This window comes from Macrotis lagotis, chromosome 2 (assembly GCF_037893015.1).
Source record: "Macrotis lagotis isolate mMagLag1 chromosome 2, bilby.v1.9.chrom.fasta, whole genome shotgun sequence".
In the NCBI taxonomy this organism is placed as follows: domain Eukaryota; kingdom Metazoa; phylum Chordata; class Mammalia; order Peramelemorphia; family Peramelidae; genus Macrotis; species Macrotis lagotis.
This window is the reverse complement of record NC_133659.1, coordinates 145,272,003-145,298,094: the sequence shown is the minus strand read 5'-3', so window position 1 is coordinate 145,298,094 and position 26,092 is coordinate 145,272,003. Positions and strand designations below refer to the sequence as shown.

The following is a 26,092-nucleotide window of genomic DNA, read 5'->3' as shown; positions in this document are numbered from 1 at the left end:
TAGGACGTAATCTCTACTCTCATGGAGGTAGAATTGAAGCTGGGAAGAAAGTATTAGCACATGTAAAAGTAATTATTAAAATGTCAGCAATAGCATATTTCTAATTTAGTGAGGAGATGACACTATTTAAATGACATCTGCGTTATTTTGTTTGTAAAAAATTGCATCTTTTATAATATGAATAAATATTCTTTATAAGAAGTTCAGATTTTCATTGCTTATTTAAAATAGTGGCCTCAGCTGTTGCTATTGAAATCGTATTAATATCTGTATAAATAACTTTATATCTACTGTAACCAAATTTTTTCTTAATATATAATTTTTAATATTTTTCTCCAAGCTTGTTGCTAATATCCATAACCTTTTGCAGGTCTGTAGATATATTAGAATTGACAGAACAAGAGGAATTGTTGAAGTTTCATTATCACACCCTCCGCTTGTACTCAGCTGTCTGTGCTCTCGGGAACAACAGAGTGGCCCATGCCTTATGCAGTCATGTGGATGAGCCCCAGCTTCTCTATGCCATTGAAAACAAATACATGCCAGGCCTGTTGCGCACAGGCTATTATGACCTGCTCATTGACATCCACCTTAGCTCCTATGCCACAGCCAGGCTAATGATGAACAATGAATTCATTGTCCCCATGACAGATGAGACAAAGAGTATCACCCTTTTCCCTGATGAGAACAAGAAGCATGGCCTCCCAGGGATAGGCCTTAGCACTTCCCTGAGACCCAGGATGCAGTTTTCATCTCCCAGTTTTGTAAGCATTAGTAATGAGTATTACCAATATAGTCCTGAGTTCCCCCTGGACATCTTAAAATCCAAGACTATACAGATGCTGACAGAAGCTGTGAAGGAGGGAAGCCTCCATGCTCGGGACCCTGTAGGGGGGACCACTGAATTCCTCTTTGTACCTCTCATTAAACTCTTCTACACCTTACTGATCATGGGGATCTTTAACAATGAGGACTTGAAACACATTTTACAGCTGATTGAGCCCAGTGTTTTTAAAGAAGCTGCTAGTCTGGAGGAAGAGAATGAAGTGCTTGAGAAGGAACTTAACACTGAAGACCCAGTGCTGGAAGGAGGGAGTGAAGAAGAGACCAAAGGAAAAAAGCTGCCCAAGGAAGGATTGCTTCAAATGAAACTTCCTGAGCCTGTTAAATTGCAGGTAATTTTATACAATTTAAGAAATTTAAGAAAACTTCCTGTGATTCTCTCCACATGGTTTAGAATATTTGTTTTAACCCTTTCATGTAATGGATTGTCAAATTCAGAGGAATATTTGAAATCTTACGAATGGGTTTATGTGTGTAATGTATGTATGTATGTGTGTGTATATCCAAATGTCACCCATTCTTTGCCAGGCACTTTGGAAGCAAAGGCAAAAGTGAAATGGGTCCGACCTCAAGGAGTTTACTATTTAGGCAGGAAAGAATGCATATCCATATAGAGGTATAAAAATATACATGCAAAGTAATTTTGGAAGAAGACATTATTAATTGAGGAATCAGGAAAGATTTCATATAGAAGGTGATGTCTGAGCTGAGCCCTGAAGGAAACTAGAGAACTCTAATAGGTGTAGGTGAAGATAGGGGATCCTAGTTATGGAGGGACAACCAATGTAAAGGCCCAGACTTAAGCTTTTGCATTGGCTGCCCTACCCTCCCTAGATAGGAGGTAGAGTATAGACTATGAGACAGTAAGAAGATCAGCTTGGCTAGACTGTAGAAAACATGAAGGGGAAATAATGTGTTGCAGAGCTAGATTGGGTTATTAAGCAATTTAAATGTTAAAAGGAAGATTTTATATTTGATCCTAGGAATTAAGTTCATATGTTGACTATCCACCTGCAGATCATACCTGAAATGGGCAAGTAGTGATGTTAACATTTAATTTCTTTGATAAAGGTAGAGAGAGGGAAGCTTAGTTTCTTGAATACTCTAAATAAAGCTGTCAGAATTTCTTATTTTTTTAAAAGGCATCAAAAGATGAAAAATATAGTCATAATTTTTCTTTCTTATTAATACTTTCCTTTTTTCTTTAGTTTTAGAAAAATTATTACTAGATATACATAGTTATATGTATATCTAGTTAGATAACTAGTTAGAAATATGTAAAGATATGAGATATCTTCCCATTTCCAGACTTTTTTAATTTAAAAAGTTGCTTTATACAAATATGTGTAAAATTATTACATAATAGTTGTTTTCTAATATATTAAAAGTAGCTTCTAAGAGATCATTATTTTGTTCTGTTTTCATTTCTAGAGACAATGATATTTTAGATAATGAACTTCTTCTGATGTCACAATTGCTGCTGAATGACACTAAATAGTTAACTTGGGCAGCACTAATCTATGAATAGGCATCTCTCTACCCTATATAAGCATTTTTATATGGGTATATAGTTTCATATATGTATATGTTTATATATTCCTATACTTATGCACACATGTATGTATATACATATATATAATTACACATACACACAAATGCACTTCACCATACATATATGCTTCTAGGTACAATTTTAATCTTTATGAAGGGAGAAGTTAAATGTGATTTTGCTTGTCTTTTCAGATGTGTCTTCTATTGCAGTACCTCTGTGACTGCCAAGTACGGCACAGGATAGAAGCCATTGTTGCCTTCTCAGATGATTTTGTAGCTAAGCTTCAAGATAATCAACGTTTTCGATATAATGAAGTTATGCAAGCCTTAAACATGTCTGCAGCATTAACAGCAAGAAAAACAAAAGAATTTCGATCTCCACCTCAAGAGCAGGTACAGTCCAATTGACTAAAATGAAAATTCCTCTTTTCTACACTTGATGTAATTCTTGTAGATCTATGTCAGAAGTAATTATATATTATATAATGAATCTTGTGCTCTGATGTTTTCATTTCTTCACAGTACTTTTCTCTTGGAGACAACAATCTTGTGTTTATTTAGTGCATATCTTTTTAAGGATTTATTTGTTGTGGATGCAAATTATTTTAAAGTTCTTATTTAATCTTGCAGAGAAATTTTGTGCACAATTATTTAATAGGGGCCAATGAAGATTAGTTCATTCCATTGATACTGTCATGGAAACTTAGAGGAGACACAAAAACATCAGTCATATTTAGTTATATTGTTTTTTTTTTGAGTTCTTTCACTTGTATTCAACTCTTTGTGCCACCATTTTGGGTTTTCTTGGCAAAGATACTGGAGTAGTTTGCCATTCCTTCTCTAGCCCATTGTAAGATGAGGGACTAAGGCATTCAAGGTTAAGTTAATTGTCCCAGTAGATTTGAACTCAGGAAAATGAGTTTTCCTGACTTCTAGTCTAATGTTCTAGCCAGATGTTACCTGGCAGCCTCCTGGTTATATTACTGAGTTTATATATTCTAAAAGTTCAAATGAGTTTAGCAGATTAGAGTTAGGAGAAAAGAAAGCTAATGCCACATGAGCACCCTTCAGTTTTATGAAGCTCTGAAATGATTTGAACCAGTGTGATCTTATTTACTACTTGGCATTCTTTTGAATGGTCAGTGGATTTTGAAAATTCTTAATCTTTTACAAGACAAAAGGTATTTCCTTATTTTTCTTTTGATGTTTCTTTCCCCATATCTATTCTAAAAATCTTAAGAAAATTTTCTCTAAGTATACATTTCTGTTCTTTTATCTTTCTTTCTTGACAGATCAATATGCTCTTGAATTTTAAGGATGAGAAAAATGAATGTCCATGTCCAGAAGATATTAGGGACCAACTCTTAGACTTTCATGAAGATTTGATGACACACTGTGGTAATGTTTTCTTTCCTTGTACCCCATTACCTAATACATAATTGGCACTAATTGTTGAATGAATGAATGAAAGAGTGAATGAATGAATGAATGAATGTTGTTAAAAGTGAGATCTGGTTTCTAATACGATTTAAGAGAAGGGATAATTATGTAATTTTTCATAATTACTTCAAATTCTTAAGTTTTGTTAGGGTGGAAAAACAGCTACATTAACTACCATAAATTCCAGGTGCAGAGATTTTGATTTTATTTGAATGATGCTCACTTAGATCTAGATGAAAATATACTATTGTATCATTTGATTTAACATATTAAATCATTTTGAGGATTACTGAACATCTGCCAGAAGACTGAAAATCAGATTCAAGTCATCCAAGATATATGTTATTTTGATGAACTAGACAAGAGATATGTCAAAATGTGAATATCATTTCATAAATAAAGCACTGATTCACTGAGTCTTAGATTCTTGTTTAAAGTTATCTAGTCATGGATATTTTATTATAAATTACTTAAATTGGATAATCGAACTAATGACCAATTGAAATCAACTGAATTACAGAAAAACAAAGTGTTGATCATTTGAGAGGGGTTGGGAAGGATTATTTTTAAGGTTGGAGAGAATAGGTAAAACTGAGGCCTTGAGGAGCCACAGTGTTCTGGGCTCTTTGTAGATAGGAATGTGTAGCTGCCAGGATGTGCGGAAAGGTTACAGAGTCTAGGTTGGCAGAAAATCATTAAACATGTCATCAATATCATCAGTTCAGTTGAGGAACATCCTAGAATAATGGTAAGATCCCCTGCTCTACTCATATTGCTTACTATAACTCTGGAGTCACAGGTGTCTTACAGGATACTAATAATTATAATAATAATAATAATAATAACTGACCTTTATATAGCATAAAATTTAAGTGTTTTATGTATACTTCCTCTTTTGATAAGAAAACTATTATCATAAATGAGTCAAATACCTTCAGGTGAATATTATATCCAAAAGTGTCAAAGATGTGGCTGCTAATATGATTTCACAGTGGGGAAAGCACCATAGGTGAATATTTCCTATATTAAAGTTTTGATCATAACCCTGGTCATGAGCAACAATTGTGTTTTATACTGGTGAAAATCATTTCATCTAATATAGACAGAAAGTTCTATTACCAATTTCAATTTGCAAAAGATAACTTATTTGTAATCTGGCTTTTATATTTTAGGAATTGAACTGGATGAAGATGGAGCTCTGGATGGAAATAGTGATTTAACAATCAGAGGACGGCTGCTTTACTTGGTAGAAAAAGTGACATACTTAAAAAAGAAACAAACAGAGAAACCAGTTGAAGATGACTCCAAAAAGCCCTGTAAGCAATATAAAATGGCAGTGCTTAAGAAAATGAATCATATAACTATTTTTTAAAAATGATTTCAGTTTCTTGCAATATCTAACCTTTAGAATTCAGTTAAAAAAGCTGACTCTGAATAGTCCCAAGACTGACCTTAAACATGAAGCAATTGTGAAATAGCCTTCCCCAAATCAGTCTAAATGTGAATTTTGTTTTCTCTTTAATTTGTGCATGCCTTCATTTTGTAACTGTAGTAAAATAGATTGTAGTTAATTTTGTCAAAGAACTGGGCTGCAAGAATAAGGGACAATAAAATATGGACATTATTTTTATCAATTTTTTGACATTTTGAAGCACTAACATACTGTGAGTAATTCAGTTTAAAAGAAATGGTAAAGTTTATAGTTGAATAATATGCTTCTTTTAGCATATATTTCACTCTAAAAATAGGGCAGCTAAGTTCGCACAGTGTATAGAGCACTGGCCCTGCAGTCTGGAGAACCTTAATTCAAATCTGACCTCATACATTTGACACTTACTGTGTGACTTTAGCAGATCACTTAATTGATTGCCTCGTATCCTGGACTGTCTCCAATCATGATTCATATCTGTTCACTGGACCCAGATGGCTCTGGAGGTGAAAATGAGTCTGGTAACTTAGCATAGCACCCCTTCACTCAAGTCCAATTCACTTGCTTGTCATGGCATCACATCCTTGCTGTCATGGTTTTCTTTGAGAATAAAGGGGAAAATATCATCATCATTCTAAAAATAGGTGTGACCCTAGAAGGAGAGAGAAACAAGGAAGAGGGGCAGCTAGGTGGCTCAGTGGATAGAGCACCGCCCCTGAAGTCAGGAGTACCTGAGTTCAAATCCGACCTCAGACACTTAATAATTACCTAGCTGTGTGGCCTTGGGCAAGCCACCTAACCCCATTTGCCTTGCAAAACAAGCAAACAAAAAATAAAACAAAACAAAGAAGAGTGAATCTCTTGCTTTTCCTCTTTCTTCAGTACTTCAAATTAATCAGATTTTGTAGGAACTCTCTGATATTGACTTTAATACCCTGAAAAGATTTCCATTTTGGGTTGCTTACTTCTTTTAGTGGTTTAAACATATTTCCTAAACAACATAATGGTCTTGAGTGTTACTTAGGAGATACAATGGTTTCCTACAACTTCTTGTGCCTCATTGAATCATTTTCAGATTCAGTTAATTTGTTGTTGCTGTTTACTGATATTTTATTTTTCCAAATACATGTTGTGGAAGTTTTTCAACATTCGTCCTTATGCCTATATATATTTTTAAGTTACAAAATTTCCTTCCACCCTCCCTTTCCACCCCTCACCCTTCAATGTTAATATTGTACATAGATATTTGTGTTAAACATGTTTACAGATTAGTTATTTTCAGTATGAGGAATTATGATTAATTGAAAGAAATACACGAGAATTTTTTTTAAAAAGTGAATGTAGTGTTTATCAGAGTCTGAAGGATTTATTTTTGTTTTGCTTTGTTTCAACATTGTCCATAGCTGATCTAATAGAGTTGACCTAGCTTTCTGAACTGATAAGAGCAACCTCATCCATCAGGGTTGGATTATCTCAAAATATTGTGTTATTGTGTACATTGTTATCTTGGTTCTGTTCCCTTTGTTCAGATCCTGTTATTTCTTCTATGGTTTTCTATAGTTCAACCATTTATGGTTTCTTATAGAACAATAGTATTCCATAATATTCATGTACCACAAATTGTTTAACCATTCTCCAGTTGATGGGAATCCCCTCAATTTTCAATTTTTTGCCACTACAAAAAAGAACTGCTATGAATATTTTGGTACATGTAGGACTTTTCCCATTTTTAATGATTTATTCTAGATATAAACCTAGAATTGGAATTACTGGGTCAAAGGGAATAAACAGTTTTATTGCTCTTTGGGCATAGTTCCACATTGCTCTCCAGAATGATTGGATCACTTCACAACTCCACTTGCATTAATGTCCCAATCCTCCCACAGCCTTTCCCATATTGATCATTTTCCTTTTTTGTCATCTTAGCCAATCTGATAGGTGTGAGGTGATGTCTCAGAGTTGTTTTAATTTGTATTTCTTTAATCATTGATGATTTGGAGCATTTTTCTTATGATTATATATAGCTTCAATTTTTTCATTTGAAAACTGTCTGTTCATATCCTTTGACCATATATCAATTGGGGAATGACTTGTAACCTTATAAATTTGATGCAGTTCTCTATATATTTTAGAAATGAGACCTTTATCAGAATTCCTAGTTGTGAAGATTATTTCCCAACTCACTGCTTTCCTCTTAATTATGTCAGCACTGATTTTATTAGTACTAAAACTTTTCAATTTAATATAGTCAAAATCATTCATTTTGCTTTTTATAATGTGCTCTATTTCTTATTTAGTCATAAATTTGTCCTCTTTCCATAGATCTTATAGATAATTTCTTGGTCTATTAATTTAGGTATGGTGTCACTTTTTATGTCTAAATCCTGTACCCATTTTGACCTTATTTTGATATAAGGTGTGTGATATGGGTCTATGTCTAGTTTTTGCCATACTATTTTCCCATTTTCTTGAACAATTTTTGTCAGATAGTAAGTTCTTATCCCAGATGCTTATTTCTTTGGGTTTGTCAAACAGTAGATTACTGTAGTCATTTGCTGAGTTTCTTTTGAACCTACCCTAATCCATTCCCTATTTCTTAATCAGTATTAGGAAATTTTGATGACTGCCACTTTATAGTATAGTTTTAGACCTGGTAGAGCTAGGTTACCTTCCTTTACATTTTATTTTCATCAATTCCCTTGCTATTCTTGGCCTTTTGTTGTTCCAGATGAATTTTGTTATTATTTTTTCCTAGCTGGATAAAATAGTTATTGGGTAGTTTGATTGGTATGGCACTGAATAGGTAATTTAATTTGGGTAGAATTTTTTTTTTATTTTAGCTTGACCTAGCCATGAGAAATTGACATTTTTTCCATTATTTAGATCTGACTGTATTTGGTTGAGAAGTGCTTTATAATTATGTTCATACAGTTTCTGTGTTTGTTTTGGGAGGTAGACTCCCAAGTATTTAATGTTTTCTACAGTTACTTTAAATGGAGTTTCTCTTTCTATCTCTGACTCTTGGGTTTTGTTGTTCATTTATAAAAATGTTGATTTATGTAGCTTTATTTTATATCCTGCTACTTTGCTGAATTTGCTAATTTTTCAAGGAGTCTTTAGGATGATTTTCTCAGGTTCTCTAAGGATACCGTCATACCATCCTCAAAAAAGTGAAAACTTTGCTTCCTCATTGCCAATTCTGATTCCTTCGATTTCTTTTTCTTCTCCTATTGCTAGGGCTAACATTTCCAATACTATATTGAATAGTAATGGTGATAATGCGCATCCTAGTTTCACCCCTGATTTTACTGGAAATGCTCCAAATTTATTCCCATTACATAAAATGTTTGTTGATGGTTTTAGATAGATAGATACTACTTATTATTTTAAGAAAAAAATCCTATTTATTCCTAAACCTTCTAGTGTTTTTAATAGGAATGGATGTTGTATTTTATCACAGGCTTTTTTCAGCATCTGTTGAGATAATCATACCATTTCTGTTGGTATTGATATATTAAATTATGTTGAGTGTTTTTCTAATATTGAACTATCCCTGCATACTTAGTATAACTCCTATCTGATCTTGGTATATTATCCTAGTAATAACTTACTCTAATCTCATCTCTGAAATTTTATTTAAGATTTAGAGAGATTGGTTTATAATTTTCTTTGTCTGTTTTGGTTCTTCCTGGTTTAGGTATCAACACCATGATAGTGTCATAAAAGGAATTTGACAGAACTTCTCCTATTTTTTAAAATAGTTTTGTAGAATAGGAATTAATTATTCCTCAAATGTTTGGTAGAATTCACTTGTAAATCCATCTGGGCCTGGAGACTTTTACTTAGGAAGTTTATTGATGATTTCTTCAATATCTTTTTCTGAAATGGTTTTTTTTAAAAGTATGTTATTTCCTCTTCTGTTAATCTGGCAGTTTGTATTTTTGTAAATATTCATACATTTCATTCAGGTTATTAAATTTAATGGCATATAATTTGGCAAGCTCTTAATTATCTTTTAAATTTCCTTCTCATTGGTGATTAGTTCACCCTTCTAATTTTTGATCCTGTTAATTTGATTATTTTCTTTCATTTTTAAAATCAGATTAACCAAATGTGATATCTATTTTTATGCTTTTTTTAAAAAGTCAACTCTAAATTTTATTTATTAGATCAATGGTTTTCTTTCTTTCCATTTTATTAATCTCTCCCTTGATTTTCAGAATTTCTAATTTGGTATTTAATTGAGCATTTTTAATTTAATTTGTTTCTTTTTTTAGTTGCATACCCAGTTCATTGATCTCTTCTTTTTCTATTTTATTTGTATAAATATTAGGTATATAAAGTTTTCTCTCAAAACCGTCTTGGCTGTGTCCCACAAATTTTGGTGTGATGATTCATTAGTATCATTTTCTTGGATATAATTACATTTATTTCTATGATTTTCTATTTGATCCACTCATTATTTAAAATTAAGTTATTTAGTTTCCATTTAGTTTTTGGTTTATCTTCCTGTGACCCTTTATTTCATGTAATTTTTAATTGCATCATGGTCTAAGAAGTATTCATTTGTTATTTCTGCCTTTCTGCATTTGATTATAAGGCTTTTATGGCCTTGTATATGGTCAATTTTAGTTTAGGTGCCATGTAATAATGAATAAAAGGTATATTCTTTTCTATCCCCATTAAGTTTTCTCCAGAGGTCTATCATATCTAAGTTTTGTAAGATTTCATTCACTTTTTTAACTTCCTTCTTGTTTCTTTTGGGGTTAGACTTAGAGTTTTTTCCCCTAATGAAAATATACTATATAGGGTATTCCAAAACTTAAGTTTTAAAACATTAGCAAGTCAATAAACATGAATTAAGTACCTACTATAGACTGGATCATGTGCTAAGTGTTCAAAATACAAAAAGAAAAAAAAATGCCTAGCAAGTGAAAAGAAATTATAAAGGAATGGAGAGCAGAGAAAAGGTATGTGATACAGGGGCATGATAGTAAAGTTCCGTAAAAGTTTAACTGGGTGAAAAATAAAGGGCTGGTCGCCTTGAGCTTCTTTCTTATATGAAGTTCTAGGAGACTTATTTGGGTTCTTCTATGGTTAGATTTATGTTTCACTGGATTAACTTTTAAGAAACCAGGGTCACCACATCAAAATGAGGCATTGGACTATGATTTAGAAATAGATGCATATAATGTAATTATTAATAAAATTGCTAGATGATAGCATTCCTAAAGAAACAAAAAATTGATTTTTTGGTAATTATAAACCTTATATTTGTAATATTCATTAAAAAGTTAGTTGGACAAAGATAAGTAGAACAAAGCAAGAAAAAACTTTGAGGCAATATGAAATCTCTTCCTAGCGATAATACATTTATATACAACTTCAAATTAGAAAACATAGATGTATACCATACAATTTTGGAACAATTTTATTTATATATGACTATGTCTCCCATAAAATAGACTATGAATTTTCCCCTCAGAATGACTGTCATTGTTATTAATAAATGTATTTTGAACATAGAATTTATGTAAATGAGTTGATGATATGAAGTTCTAGTTTTTATCTGTAATTCATGCAGCAAAAGGAGTATAAGCTATATGTTTTTTTAAATGTAAAAAGTTGTAAGACTTATTATGTCAGTAATGTAAACATTTTAGTTTGAATAAGTTCACATACCTTATAAGTAATGTAAATAATTTTTTCAAATAATTTCAGAGGTTTGTATTATTACTTTGCCTAAAATATATTGTTCATAATTTCTATAGTATGAACTGGCAATATTTTATTTATATTTCTAAAATATAGGATTTTGAAGGTATATTTAAATTCACCATGTTATATATTGAGTTCTTCTTATGAATTATTCTCTATACTAGTCATTTATTACTAAAATAAAGACCAAATTGTATATAGGGATATAGAAATGAATTAATCTTTTTCTCTCTCTGCCTTCTTTTTCTATTCTATTTTCCTAGCTACCCTTCAGCAGTTGATATCTGAGACAATGGTCCGATGGGCTCAGGAGTCTGTCATTGAAGACCCTGAGTTGGTGAGGGCCATGTTTGTATTACTACATCGCCAATATGATGGTATTGGTGGTTTGGTTCGGGCATTACCAAAGACTTATACCATAAATGGAGTGTCAGTGGAAGATACTATCAACTTGTTGGCATCCCTTGGACAAATTCGTTCTCTACTAAGTGTCAGGATGGGCAAAGAAGAAGAGAAGCTTATGATCCGTGGATTAGGGTAAATTGACTGATTTCTGTACAGCACTTTTCCCCCCTATAAATTTCTTCTTTCTTATTGTATTCCAGTATCAAATGATATCCATTTCTTTCAACTTTAAAAATGGCCAAATAAACATTTGGTTTTTTACTGTTTCTAAAATGTTATGCTTTATTGATTTTTGAATCTTTAGAAAATTCAACATGGAAGTTACTTAGTAGATAAATGTGAATTGTTTTATAGTTTCTGTGTAAAAGAGAGGTGCCAAGATGGTGAAGGGCCTTGAGGACAATATGAGGACTAATTGGAAGAAACAGGAATGTTTAATCTATAGAAGGAGGTTAAGATAATAGAGATTGTTTTAAAAAATTTGTGAGAGATTAGATTTGTTTGCTCCAGAGAGTAAAATTAGAAACAGCAAAGAGACAAATTTAGGTTCAATTTTTCAATCAACAGGCATTGATTAACTAGGCTTTGAGATTACAGCTATAAAAGTAAGAATTGAAATTCCACAGCTAAGTCAATATAGGGGATAAACAAAATAAAAACAGTCATTTGGTAGGATGTACTAACTATGGCAGGAGTTTTTCAGAAAGACCTTTTGAAAGAGATGGTACAAGTTGAAAAACTAAATTGATTCTAATATCTCTATTACCTTTGAAATTATGTGATTTGGATCAGTGAACGTTAGCATGATAATGCTATTTCATAGCAGATTTTAAGAATGAAGACTAATTGGGTAATATGAACATTTGTGGAGGAAGGGGTTAAATATACACTTTTATTTAAGACTTAAGCCAAGAATTATGAACTTTGACATTTAATACTATTTGGTATTTGACTATACTGTTTTTAACTCTGGGCAGGTAGGTGACACAATGGTTAGAACTTCAGGCTTAAATCAGGAAGACTCCATCTTTGTGAGTTCAAATCTGGTTTCAGATTCCAACCAACTGTGTGACTCTGGGCAAGTCATTCAATCCTGTTTGCCTCAGTTTCCTCATTCTGTTAAAAGATCTGGAAAAGTAAATGGCAAACCATTTCAGTATCTTTGCCAAGAAAACTCCAAATGGGATCTCAAATGAGATAGTTTTATTATATCTGAGGGGGAAAAACATTTCAACTTTATTTGCATTGGATAATGGTACCCTTAGGTTGTTGCTCTAGCATTTAGCAATTAACAATGAAAGAGAAAAAATAGCTTAGTAAAATTAATCAACATATTGACTGTGTCTGAGAGAATAGCCTATTTACCCTACTTACCTCCTCCCCCCTCCCCTTTCAAGGAAGGAAGGTGTATCTTCTCAATTCTTCTCTAAGATCAAGCTTGATCATTATAATTTCATAGTTTTCATTTTCCTTTCTTGTTCTTTCAGTTTACATAGTTGCAATCAATCTTTATATTATTGTTCTATTTCTGCTTATTTCACAGTGCATCAGATCCTATGAGTTGTCCCAGGCTGTCCAGAATTCTACATATTTTTAATTCATTACCTTATAATAATTTATTATATTCAGATGTGAATTGGACTCCCTGCCTGAAGTCTCTGTCCATTCTAATTCTTCACACAAATGTCAAAGTAATTTTCTCAGGGTATGGGTCTGAGCACATCACCCTTCTTATTTATGAAATTCCAGTGGTCTTTCTTTCTTCTTGGATCAATTATAGGTTATCTATTATTTAAAACTTTTCATAGCCTAGCTCCTTCGTAAATCTCAAGGCATCTTTTGTATTATTCCTCTCTAAGGCTCAGCACCATGCCTGACCCAAGCAAGTAGTGCTTAATAAACGTTCATTGACTGGCTGACTCTTATCTCTGTCTTATCTTCAGCTTTTGTGCCTGAAATGCTCTCTCTGCCTAACTTCCAATGTTTATTATACCTGATGATCTTTCACACTCAAACTCACATGCCACCTTCTGCAGGAGCACTTCACATGTCTAGACCTTCCATAGATTCTATATGTGTTATATGTACCACTTATGTTTAAGTTATCTCCCTCACAAGAACATAATCTTTTTGAGGGTAGGGACTGTTTTTGTATTTTCTCTATATCCCCTAGCACTTAGCACAGTGATTATTACATAAGTAAATGTTTAATCAGTGCTTTTTTTCGATGAGACTAACCTGTGGTTTTTTGGGGTTTTTTTTATAATGAACTCCTAGTGAATAAACTTCCTCTACCAATGTCAATTAGCATCTTCAGTGCAACTTAGTCTTAGAGAATTACCAGGGACAAAGAAGTTAAGTGATTTGTCCTTGGTCAAAGAACCAGCATGTGTCTGAATTAGAACTTGAATCTAGATCTGTCTGGCTCAGAACACAACTTTCTATTTACTACTCCATGTAGTGTCTCTTTGATTCTTCCTTTTTTTGATGGAAATATCCTTATTGATAGTTTTCAAGAACAAAAGCAATTATAATTTTAAAATATTTTATTGATACCTATTTTGCATTACTTTTACTTTCCAACTTCCTCCATTTCCATACCCATCTCTCCAGGGGAACATTCCTTTGGGAAAAAAAATTTAGTTAAATAAAACAATTCAACATATTGGTCATCATTTATGACAATATATTCCTCAAATTGTAGTTGTGTAATCTACTACTTTTTTTCCCAAGAGGACAAGTAGTATTCTTCAGTCTTAGATCTCTAAAAAATAATAAGTCACTACATTTTTCAGGACTCAGATATAGTTTGATATTGTTTTGAAAAAAGTGAACTTTATATATTATATTGCAGAAGTAAACTTTATATTGTATAGTAAATATGAAAGAGTAGAAGGAAACTGTATAGCTCAGCCAACCCTCTCTCCTACTCCAACAAATATATTAAAAAAAAATCAGATCAAATGACCATCAGGAAATTGAAAGAAAAACCATAGTGAGTCATAGTTATAAACTAGGTCAATATAGGGAGACAGACAGACAGAGAGAATGAGAGGGAGAGAGAGAGAGAGAGAGAGAGAGAGAGAGAGGTGGGGGGGGAGAGGGAGAGAGACACTGGAGAGGTTTTCTACCTAGGAAAACCCTGCATTGTGATTTCTAGTACTGGAGACTAACTACTAGTGCAAAGAGCCTTTCAGTTAGAGGCTATTTGGATAATGGAGTTCCAATGTGGGGCAAATCTAATCTTTTATTGCCTAGCCCTAAGCTCTGGTCAGGAGTTTGCAAAATTCAAACACTGGAAGGCAGCAATCAGATTTAACCTAAATTAGATGGATTTAGGCATAGTAAAAGTTTATAGGTCCTGAACCACCTCTGAGATTTTGAATGCAAACATCATTCTATACATAGAGAAATTAGTATCAGGTCCACAGTAAATATAAATCTGAGCCAAAGAAGGCCAACCATTCCCTCGAGAAGTATTCAAATTCTTGTCCTAATGTTTGTTGTTCTTGGTCACTTCAATCATGTCTGACTCTCCATGTCTCCATTTGGCAAAGAAAAAAAAAACTAGAGAGATTTGCCATTTCTTTCTTTAGTTTATTTTACAGATGATGAAACTGTGGCACTCAGGGTTAAGTCATTTACCCTGAGCCACACAGTTAGTAAGTCTCTGAAGCTGGATTTGAACTCAGGTTGATGAGTTTTCCTGACTCCATGTCCAGTATTCTAACCATTGTGGCACCATTGTGGCACCATTGTGGCACCCTAGGCTGCCCTAATATAAAGTACCAATTTAATAATTTAGAGGATTCTGGTAACCAAAGATTTAGTAGCCAAAAAAGATTCCTAATATAAAGAGCTGTTATGGTGTCCAAGGCCACTAAAGACAAAAACTGAAAAAAAGGAGTACTTAAGAAAATCATTGGAAAATAAATGAGGCCTCCTTTCCTCCTGTGGAAGAAAGCCTTACAAGAATAATTATCAGTTTGATACAAGATGTACAAAATGTTACCCAAGTTAACAGGCCTTTGGAAAATTAAAGTGGACCAAACAAAAGTTCAATACTACAGGGAAAAAAAAGAAATATGAAAACAAAATCAAAAGACCTTAAAGAATAAAAGCAATTGTAAGATAATTCATATTAGAAATAACCTGAGAAACTGAAATCATCATATTATCTTGAAAGCTCTTACCAGGAGACCCTGAATATCATGTTTCAAAAAATTATGGAAGAAAACTCTCAACATCTCTTAAACAAGAGTAAAAAATGAAAATTGCTTTCCCTCATCAATCCTTGGAAGTAACCCTCAAATAAATATATTTACAGAAATAATCATAACCAATATAAAATCAACAAAAGAATTTTGGTGTTTAAAAATTAGAGTTTCATTTCAGAGAGAAGCTTTGGAGTCAATGGGAATATTGTACAATATTCTGAATGTGATCTAATCTCTTAGAACCTTCCTCCTACTTAATTCTGGGCTTTGTCACATCTAAAGTTTATGTCAAATGCATATTTATTGTTGTATCAGCTTTATGGCATATCCATATAAGCTTAACAAGATTAACTTTTTTGCTCCAAGCAGTAGATTCAGAACTGACTCCCAGATAAGTCATTTCCTTCTGTTAAAATATAGTCATTTAATTTTTTTTTGGTTTATTATCATTCAGTGCTTTCCATTTATAGCACTGCCTGACTTTATAAAAATATATTTTAGAGTTTACAAATTTGAAGCCCTTTCAATGATATCTTGTTACCCTAGCTTTAGATTCTTCCTCCATCCTCCCAGCTAAGTCTTTATTTCTTGTGCTTTTTATTTTAATAAAAACCTTATTTCCAGCCTCTATTCTAATCAGTTAACTAAGTATTGTGAAAAATAAAATTGGTATCCAAATGTTCCATATAGTAGTCACCTCATATCTGTGTTCCCTGAAAAAGGCTGTTACTTTTTAATTTTTAAAGAGTTTCCTTTTTGTATTATTTATTCATATTTCTGGAATAAAACAAGCAATTCTCTAACAGTGCAATAACAAAGATGATTTTATATGAAACTGCAAATCTGCTAATCACAACTTGCTATTCCTTTCAAGTATACAGCAAAATTATCATGTAAATTTCTTTTTTCTTCTTTTTTCCACTCCCTCCCCCACCTCACCCTAAAGATGGCTACCATTAGAAACTAATGATTATATGTGTGTGTGTGTGTGTGTATGTATGTATGTAAAATTATTCTGTATATGTATTTATCAAGTTTTTTTAGATGCAAATAGCATCCTTTCTTCATATGTCTGTTGTAGTTTATTTGGAATTTATAATAGTCAAAATAATTTATTCACTCATAGTCATAATTTTTTTGCCTTTTAAGATTTTATTTGTTTTCCAATTATATACAATAATAATATGTACCTATCATCTTTTGTAAGGTTTGAATTTTACAATTTCCCCCACCCCACAGAAGGCTGTCTGATAGTCTCTATATTGTTTCCATGCTATATACATTGATGTAAATTGATTGTGTTATGAGTAAATATAAGAGTAAACATAAACCCCCCTCCCCCCCAAGAAGATGAGAAACCTCAAGAATAGAGAGAGAGGAAAAAAAATTGTACTTCAGTCTGTGTTCAGATTTCAATGGCTCTGTCTCTGGGGTGAGTTGCTCTTTTTATCATAAGTCCACCAGAGAAGTTGCTTCAATATTTTTCCCACAGTTGCTATTACTAGTTGTACCTCCACTCTATTTTTCCCCACTCTCATTTATTTTATTCTCTCTCTCTCCTTTCATCCTGGCCCTGTCCAAAATTGTGTTGCATCTGAGTACCCTCTCCCTCGATCTTCCCTCTCTTCTATCATCTATTCCCCCCCCCCCCATTCCCCCTTGTCCTGTCCCTTTCTTCTTATTTTTCTCTAGGGTAAGATAGATTTCTTCACCCTGTTAAGTGGTTATGTTATTTCCTCTCTGAGCCATTTCTGATGAGAATAAAGGCTCACTCATTCCCCCTTGCCTTCCCCTTTCCACTCCATTGAAAAAGCTTTCTCTTGACTCTTATGTGAAATTTCTTAGCTTCTTCTTCATCTCCTTTTCCTTCCTCCCAGTACTTTCATTTATCACCCATTGACTCCATCTTTTTTACTATATTATACCATTATATATATTCCGCTCCTTCCTATGTCCTGTCTATATATGCTCCTTCTAATAGCTCTTATAAATGAGAAAGTTCATATGAATTATCAATATCTTCTTCCTGTACAGGAATACAAACAGTTCAATGTTATTTAGTTCCTTATAGTTAGTCCTTCTCTTTCACTCCCTCTATGGTTCACCAGAGTACTGTACTTGGAGATCAAACTTTCTGTTCAGCTCTGGTTATGTCAATAGGAAAGTTTGAAAGTCCCCTGTTTCATTGAAAGTCCATATTTTCCATTGAAAGAGGATTTTCAGTTTTGCTGGGTAGTTGATTCTCATTTGTAAACCAAGATCTTTTGTCTTCTGGAATATTATATTCCAATCCCTACAAGCCCTTAATGTAGATGCTGCCAGATCCTGTGTAATCCTGACTATGGAGCCTCAGTAGCTGAAGTGTTTGTTTCTGGCGGCTTTTAGAATTTTCTCTTTGATTTGAGTGTTTGAGAATTTGGCTGTAATATTCCTGGAAGTTTTTCTTTTGGGATCTCTTTCAGGAGGTAACCGGTGAATTCTCTTGATTTCTATTTTACCCTCTGCTTCTAGGATCTCAGGGCAATTTTGCTGTCTTGTTTCTTGGAAAATGAAATCTAGACTCTTCTCCTGATCATGGCTTTCAGATAGCCCAATAATTTTTAAATTATTTCTTCTGGATCTGTTTTCAAGGTCAGTTGTTTTTCCAATGAGATATTTCACACTTTTCTTCTAATTTTTGGCTTTTTTGGAAGAGTTTTCTTTCTTCCTGATTTCTTGCAAAGTCATCAGCTTCCTTTAGTTCCAATCTGCATTTGAAGGCATTATTTTCTTCAGAGAGCTTTTTTTATCTCCTTTTCCAGCTGACCAGTTCTGCTTTTTAAGGCATTCTTATCCTCATTTGCCTTTTGTTTTGCCTTTTCCATTAGGCCTAAACTGATTTTTAACATATTATTTTCTTCAGTATTTTTTTGTATTTCTTTCACCAAGCTGTTGATTTGGTTTTTATGATTTATCTGCATTGCTCTCATTTCTCCTCCCAATTTTTCCTCCATCTCCCTTAATTACTTTTCAAAGTCTTTTTTGAACTCATCCATAGGCTGAGCCCATTTTCTATTTCTCTTGGAGGTTTTGGATATGGAAGCTTCAATTTTGTCATCATATGAGTATGTGTTTTGATCTTCCATGGGACTAAAGAAATTATAATCAGATTCTTCTTTTTCTGTTTACTCATTTCCTCAGTCCAAGACAGCACTTCCCAGGCTTTGGGTTTTTTTGGGGGGGACACCCCACTTGGACCTTTATTCCTCCAAGGTCTTATGCTCTCTTGCCAGTGCTTTGATATTTAGATGCACCCTTCCCCCCCCCCCACTTCCCTTTGCCCTTGGGCTATAAGGAGGGATCCAGCTTGGCTGCTTAGTATGGAAGCCCAAACTGCAACCTGGCTCTGAGTGTAAGCAAACAGCATAGTCCTACCCTGAGGGAGAGGACAGAAATTTCTGTAGACTTCCCTTACCATCTCTGGGCAGTGCAGGCTGCTTTCTCCAGATTCTTGCTGCAGATTCTGTGGCAGGTGCTCCTCACTCCACACTCATTCTGGTGTAGCAGAGTTCTCTCACCACCCCTTCAAGCTGTTACCAGTGATCTCTGGATTGCACTGGGCTGCGCTGTGCTGTGGCCATGGCATTTTTTCCAAGATAACATATAAGTTCTGTGGGCTTGGACTGGGAAAATGTATCATTCAATCTTTCTGTGGGTTCTGTCCTTCTAAATTTTGATTAGAGTCATCATTTGTTGATTTTTGGAGTTTGGGGGGAAGGAGTTCCCAGTCATTCTTAAAGCAATATTGTTGTTATTTTTAATGATGTTCTCCTTGGTTCTAACCTATACTGTTCTACCTTTCCTCAAACCACCTAGGTTTGCAAGCTAGACAGCAGCCTTAATAGTTCACTTTCATCTTCCATATCCACTAAATCACTAATGTCAGTAAATTTTGCCCTGGTAACATCTTTCTTATATGACCCCTTGTCTCTTCTGACACTGTATGCATCCTAATACAGGCTATCATCACTTTTGCAATGGTCTGTTGATCTTCCAGCCTCAAATTTCCTCTCCTTCAAGTCATCTGCCACTTACTTTTTAAAGCCTGTGGACACCCTATCACCAGCAAGATCAAACATAAAATACTTTGTGGGCATTTAAAGCTCTTCATAATCTGCATCATTCCCTAACACCTTTCTAATCTCTTTTATCTTTTACCTGCCTCTCCCCATCAAGATCCCATGTACTCTGCAATCTAGTGGCACTAACTTCTTTTTTTATTCCTCAAACAGGACATTTCTCAGATCTGATTTTCACTATTAGCCTCTTGTGTTTAGAATGCTCTTCCTTCTTGTCTTAACTTCCTGGACTTCCCTCAAATCTCACCTTCTAGAGGATACCTTTTCCAATCCACCCTACTTCTAGTGTCCTCCCTTTTGTTGCATCATATACATATACATATACATACATATATATATATATACATATATATGTGTGTGTGTGTGTGTGTGTGTGTGTGTGTGTGTGTGTGTGTGTGTGTATACTGGTTTTATTTAATTGTTTGCATGCTAACTCCCCACATTGGAATGAGTTTCTTGAGAGCAGAAGCTGCTGTATCTTTCTTTGTACCTCTAGCACTTAGGACATATAATAGGAACATTAAATGTTTTTTCACTGACTGATAAAACCACCACCATAGCAGTAGAATTTGAACTTTGACCTTCATGACTCCAAGGCCATTATTATCGCTAATCCCCTCTTACACTGTCTCCAACTATATTTGAAAACATAGAAATCATTAGCAAATTTGAGCATCACACAAATAGAATTTGGAAAGACTCTATTTACTTCAACCCACTTGTTAATTCTTAGTATAGACCCCACCATTTTGTAATTTTTTAATATATTTGATAGAAATGACTAACCTAAGATCTGAATTATTTTAGTGTTGCAAACAACAAAGCATTTCACTTGGGGGAAAATGACATTTTAAAAGATACAGTTTATAAGTCAATATTTGTTTCTTTAGATTTTTATTTTAATGTACAGAAATTCCCTTTCTGTCTAAAATCAACTTAAATGTTACTTTCTTCATGAAGATTTTCTTGATACCCTCAGCTATTAGTGTCTTTCCTACTAAAAAATCCCTATATTAATCTTCTATATTTATCTACCTATGCATATGACCATATGAATACATATATACGTATATATATATTTATACACACACATATATACTCTATAATTAAGCATGTGCATGTTGTCTTCTCCTTTAGAATGTAAGCTCCTTGAGGGCAAGAACTTCTTCATTTTTGTATCTGACATGTAACAAAATGCCTAGACAGTTGGGAATCCTTAATAAATATTTGTTGATTATTAGTTAAATGTATATCACATTTTCTTCTGAAGAAAATTTTTCTTTAAAGAATTAAATATAAGTATAACATTTATAATGTACAACTACTGAACATTTTTAGAAACAATACTATTGTGTAGTGGGTAGAAAGAGTACTGGATTTGGCAACTTCCTAGTGATATAATTCTCAGTAAACCATTTTACTTCCCCTCATCCCTGGTTTCTTTATCAATTAAAGGAGCATAATGATTTTCATGTTATTTGACTTAATATGTTTCTGTGAGGAAACACAAAGGTGCTATTGAAATTTTTAACAAAAAAGTGCTATTGAAATATGAGTTACTATTTAGTTTCTCAGAATGGCAGCTGCTTTAGGGAATGGACCTACCTTATCTAAATGCTTAATTTTCTTGATTCATTGCTATATTTACATACCAAATAAATTTATGTAAGTGAAAGGAATTGATTCTGTTATTCAGTACTTTTAAGATTATATTTTTAAACAGTTTAGAAATTATCATTTGAGTATCTTATATAATTGAAACTTTACCAAAAAGGTCTAAATTTTAAGAATCAAAGGTAACTGGAAATGAATTATTCATTAAATTATATTATAAGTAGTCCATTATATACTTGCCAGATGAATAAAAGTTTTATGTCATTTCTTTGGAGTCATTTAAATTTTAACCTTTATCAAGGAAAGATCAATATATAGAACTAAAATACTGATTTGGTTATTGTGTATTTATATATGAGTAGAAATTTTCTCTCAGTTCTCAAGCTACTTATAACTCATAATAAAAGAACAGATATCTTTTCCCTGATAATTTAATTCTCTTTCATTCCTCTTCCCTACTTCCTCCTTAATTCCTCTAGAGATATCATGAACAACAAAGTATTTTACCAACATCCCAATCTGATGCGGGCCCTGGGAATGCATGAAACAGTAATGGAAGTAATGGTCAATGTTCTTGGAGGTGGCGAGTCCAAGGTAAAGAGATGATCTGGGTATGCCACCACTTCTCACTCAGAAATCCTTTTGGATCCCTGTAGACTACTGAGTAAACTTCTGTCTTCATTATCTGCCTTTCTAAACATCCTACAATTTGATATCATTGTATTTTGTTAGTCTTATCTCATGGTAAGCATTTCCATTAACTTTATTCTCCAACCAAATTGGATTACTCTCTGTCCCCAGAACACATCTCTCACTGTTTCCATCTTTGTGTCTTTCCTTATATACCTGGAATATCTTCCTTTTCCTTCTTAGCCTACCCATCCTTTACAATACAACTCAAATACCACCTCCATTATGAAATCTCTCTTAATCCCTCTGGAAGACAGACAGGACAGGCATGTGCACAAGTGCATATAAACACACCTCACAAAAAGTCCTCAGCTCTAAACTTCATATAACATTTGGTTTGTATCTGTTTATTAAAATATCATTTATTAAGGTGAATTATAATTATCTTTCTCTTTTTCTCCCAATAAACTTTAACTTTTCCTGAGAAAAAGGTCTATGTCTTATTTTCATTTAGAATAAAAATTCTATTCTGCTCAGAGTAGATGCTTAATAAATGTTTGTGAAATTTGATTGAATAGGTGAAAGAATAAATAGATTTTGTATAACATTTGGAATTTCAATTTGGTAAACAGTTTCTTAATTGTAATTTTACTTCTTGGGAAGCAATCCTAAATAGATCTTTCCACATTAATTTCTGGTAGCTTACGACTCAGTATGTGAGTTCTAAATTTAATTTTCATGTTCAATACTGGAACTCCACTACTATTTCCACTGTGAATTATCAGTTGATTATATTTTATAGTATAAATATTTTCCTCTCTTACAATGACAATAATTTTCCAGTGTCTGTCTTATGAAGCAGTATTTAAAATATTGAGAAATTAATACTGTATCTTCAATGTTTTAAATTGCATTTTTACAAGACAGACATCATTCAATTCATTTCATTTGAACTACTATATTAAGTCTTAGTATGTATAATGCATTATGCTAAAAGCTGAGATTGTTTTTAAAAATGACTACTCTTAAGGAATTTTACTATCTGATTGGAAAATTATAGATGTTCAGAAACTAGAATACATTTGCTCAAGTGATTATTATAAAAATACAATAACATTGTTTCCCAAGCCCTTGTTGATAGCTTGTTGATTCAAGTCATACTCCATAACACATAATTCCAGTGAATGTATAGAATTTGGAAAATCTTTTAGAATTTGTTGTAATGACTTTTCACTTGAACCTATATAGGGACTCCATATGAATAAACTCAATGTTTCTTTTTGCTCATTCTTTGAAAATATGGAACAGTTAGAATAGCATTTTATAAAATTAAAATATGCACTAATTTTGTCATAAAATTTTACTCAGCTTTATTAGTGTGAACTTGTACTTTCTGTCAAAAACTGTTTTATCCGTTTAAAAATGTCTTTGAAACATGTCAATCTGTTTCTTGCATGCCTAGATTACCACTTGAGAAGCTTGTGTTTAAAAAAAATATACTTGTACAGTTGTGTAGTTCTGTAATCTTAAAAAATCACATAATATATTTGTATCATGGCATGAGTTATTCAGAAATAGTTTGAATGAAGCTATAATATTCTATGTATTTAGCTTTGCTAAAACAACAATAATTTTTTTGGTCACAACTAAATCAGTTCTTTTTATGTAGGAAATCACCTTTCCTAAGATGGTGGCCAACTGTTGTCGTTTTCTATGTTATTTCTGCCGTATAAGTCGTCAGAATCAGAAAGCAATGTTTGATCATCTTAGTTATTTACTGGAAAACAGCAGTGTTGGTCTTGGTAAGTAAAGAAATATTTTTATTGTTTGTAAATATTTAGAAACCTTTAATGCTGAAGAAGAATGAAGACTAAATATCATATTGTAATTAAGCAGTTATGGTTTCTTGTTGCCAAAACACATAAAATATTTAACCTTTTCCTTATTTAAAATGAATATATTTTAAAATAATAAGGGTTATAATTATCTTATGACTTATTAAAATTACATGTAAACTCTGTAACTATCATTTATATAAATATTACATATGTGTCTAGAATGGTAATGTCTATTTAGTAACTGAAACAGATATGTGATCTCAGATTCAGAAATTCCCTTCAGTGGTGCAAATCACAATCATTTGAGTTTAGAGTACTACTACTACTATTCTTTCATTAGCCATTTTTTGGTGTTATTGGTAGAGCCCAAAGAATTGTTTCATTTTTAGCACAGATCTCTTCTATATACATTTACTCTAATGTAGCTCTTTTTTTTTTAGTGTCATTTTTAAACAGCTTATTATAAGAAATTTTGCAAATATTTTCTATTTTTATCCTTTTTTTATTGTTCTCTTTCTATTTCAACTATGAAGATCCTTGAGTTGGTTTAGTGTCTTGCTGAATTTTATTTAAATTTATTTTTATCTTCAACAGCTTCTCTTTGTTTTATGTGACACTGCTGCTCATAATCATTAATCATGCGTCTTAGTAAAATTTCACAAGCAACTCTATATTTTTACCTGATGTTGCTTTTGAAAACTATTTCCATTTCTCTTCAATTGTTTGCTGAGTAAGACTCTTTATGAGCTCTTTTGTTCTTGCTGTGATCTTTCATCCTCAGAAGAAGCAGCAGTTACTTTCATAATGGTGTTTTTGATGTAGTTATCCTTAGAACCATGTTATGTGAAAACCAATTAGCTCAAGAAGGAATTTTTTTTTGTGTGTGTGTCCTTTGTGCATAGAGTAAAATCCAACCTGCCAAAGACTCTTTGCCCTCTCTAATGAGTGCTTATGAGACATCCTGCCTTTTTAACTTCAGTTTCGTTCTTTCTACTGGTTTTGTAAATATAAAAGAAATGGTGAAATTGATAATATTCACCTTCTGTAGCATTATGTTCATTATTGATCTTTTGACAAAGATGTTATATTTTAAGTTAGAAAGTTCCGATTAAAGTTTATTGATTTTTAAACTTTCTAGACACTGCCACTATCACTACAAACTTATAAGGAGCATGTTTGACTGAGAGCCAATTGGACACAGGAATGAGAGTCATTTCATATTTTTCTTTGCTTCGTAGATTGTACTTTCCTAATCACTACCAGTTAACCTACCTATTGGTGTTGTACCTCTTCATAGTTAGTTGGGTTGGTTCTCAGAAATCAGAGGACTCCCTTTGCCAGTGCCATATTTAAAGCCTTTTCAACATGGTAGAGCCTTTCAGAGCTTAAGTTGTATCCCTCTCCCTCTCCCTCTCAACAGAGTGCTAGACAGAGTCAGAAAAGTGAAATTCATATTTATTCTCTGTTCCATGCTAGTTCTGTGATCTTGGGAAAGCCATATAATTTATATTTGACTCAGGAAGCTCCCTATAATTTGTCTAAGTCACACATATTTATAATGTGCATTAGAAGAGAGTGAATTTGTAGAGGAGAAATTCTCTCAAATTTATGAGTCAATTCTTAAGTATATTTTTGTCATTTATATAATAATAATGACCAACACGAAGGCATTTACCAAAAACTGTTAAGAAAAAATCAAAATTTACATTTTGAATTAAATTATTTGATTTCAAACAGCAATCAGAATTTCATTCTTTGACATCTTATCATGTTTTCAGCTTCCCCAGCAATGAGGGGCTCAACACCACTTGATGTGGCAGCAGCATCAGTAATGGATAATAATGAATTGGCTTTAGCTTTACGTGAGCCTGACCTGGAAAAGGTAAATAATAATCCTTCCTTTGGTGCTTATATATTTTCTATCTTGTCATTTTTCCCTCCAGGTATTTAAACATTTTTATTGATATGTCCACCAAATGTATATCCGAGAAAGGCAGATTATACTTTGTTTTGTTATACTTATCTCATTAGAAGCAATATGATATAGTGCATATAAGAGCCATCCTTAAATTTAGCACTTAGATTTAAGTTCTGCCTCTTGACACATAGTGATTTCATGACCATGACTAAGTCACCTAAAGACAACTCCATAAAAATGTAGATTCCCTAATAGTTACAGTGCTATATTGAAAGAGATTTTCCTCATTCAGAGTTCCCTTTACCCATGAAGTCATAGGACTAGATCAGGAAGGACATTTCATGAACTCCTTGAGGATGAGAATTGTGGTA

At 32.9% G+C, this 26,092-nt stretch overlaps 1 protein-coding gene across 13 annotated transcripts in view; it reads left to right on the top strand.

Moving 5' to 3' along the window:
• The window catches only part of RYR2 (ryanodine receptor 2), a 766,826-nt gene that overhangs the window by 487,601 nt on the left and 253,133 nt on the right, over window positions 1–26,092 (top strand). For all 13 annotated transcript variants that reach the window (XM_074222945.1, XM_074222939.1, XM_074222937.1 and 10 more), the window contains 8 exons: window positions 371–1,175; window positions 2,587–2,787; window positions 3,687–3,792; window positions 5,007–5,150; window positions 11,245–11,518; window positions 21,815–21,929; window positions 23,635–23,767; window positions 25,582–25,685. In XM_074222945.1, coding sequence (XP_074079046.1) covers window positions 371–1,175; window positions 2,587–2,787; window positions 3,687–3,792; window positions 5,007–5,150; window positions 11,245–11,518; window positions 21,815–21,929; window positions 23,635–23,767; window positions 25,582–25,685 — 1,882 coding nt within the window. The remainder of the gene's footprint in view (window positions 1–370; window positions 1,176–2,586; window positions 2,788–3,686; window positions 3,793–5,006; window positions 5,151–11,244; window positions 11,519–21,814; window positions 21,930–23,634; window positions 23,768–25,581; window positions 25,686–26,092) is intronic.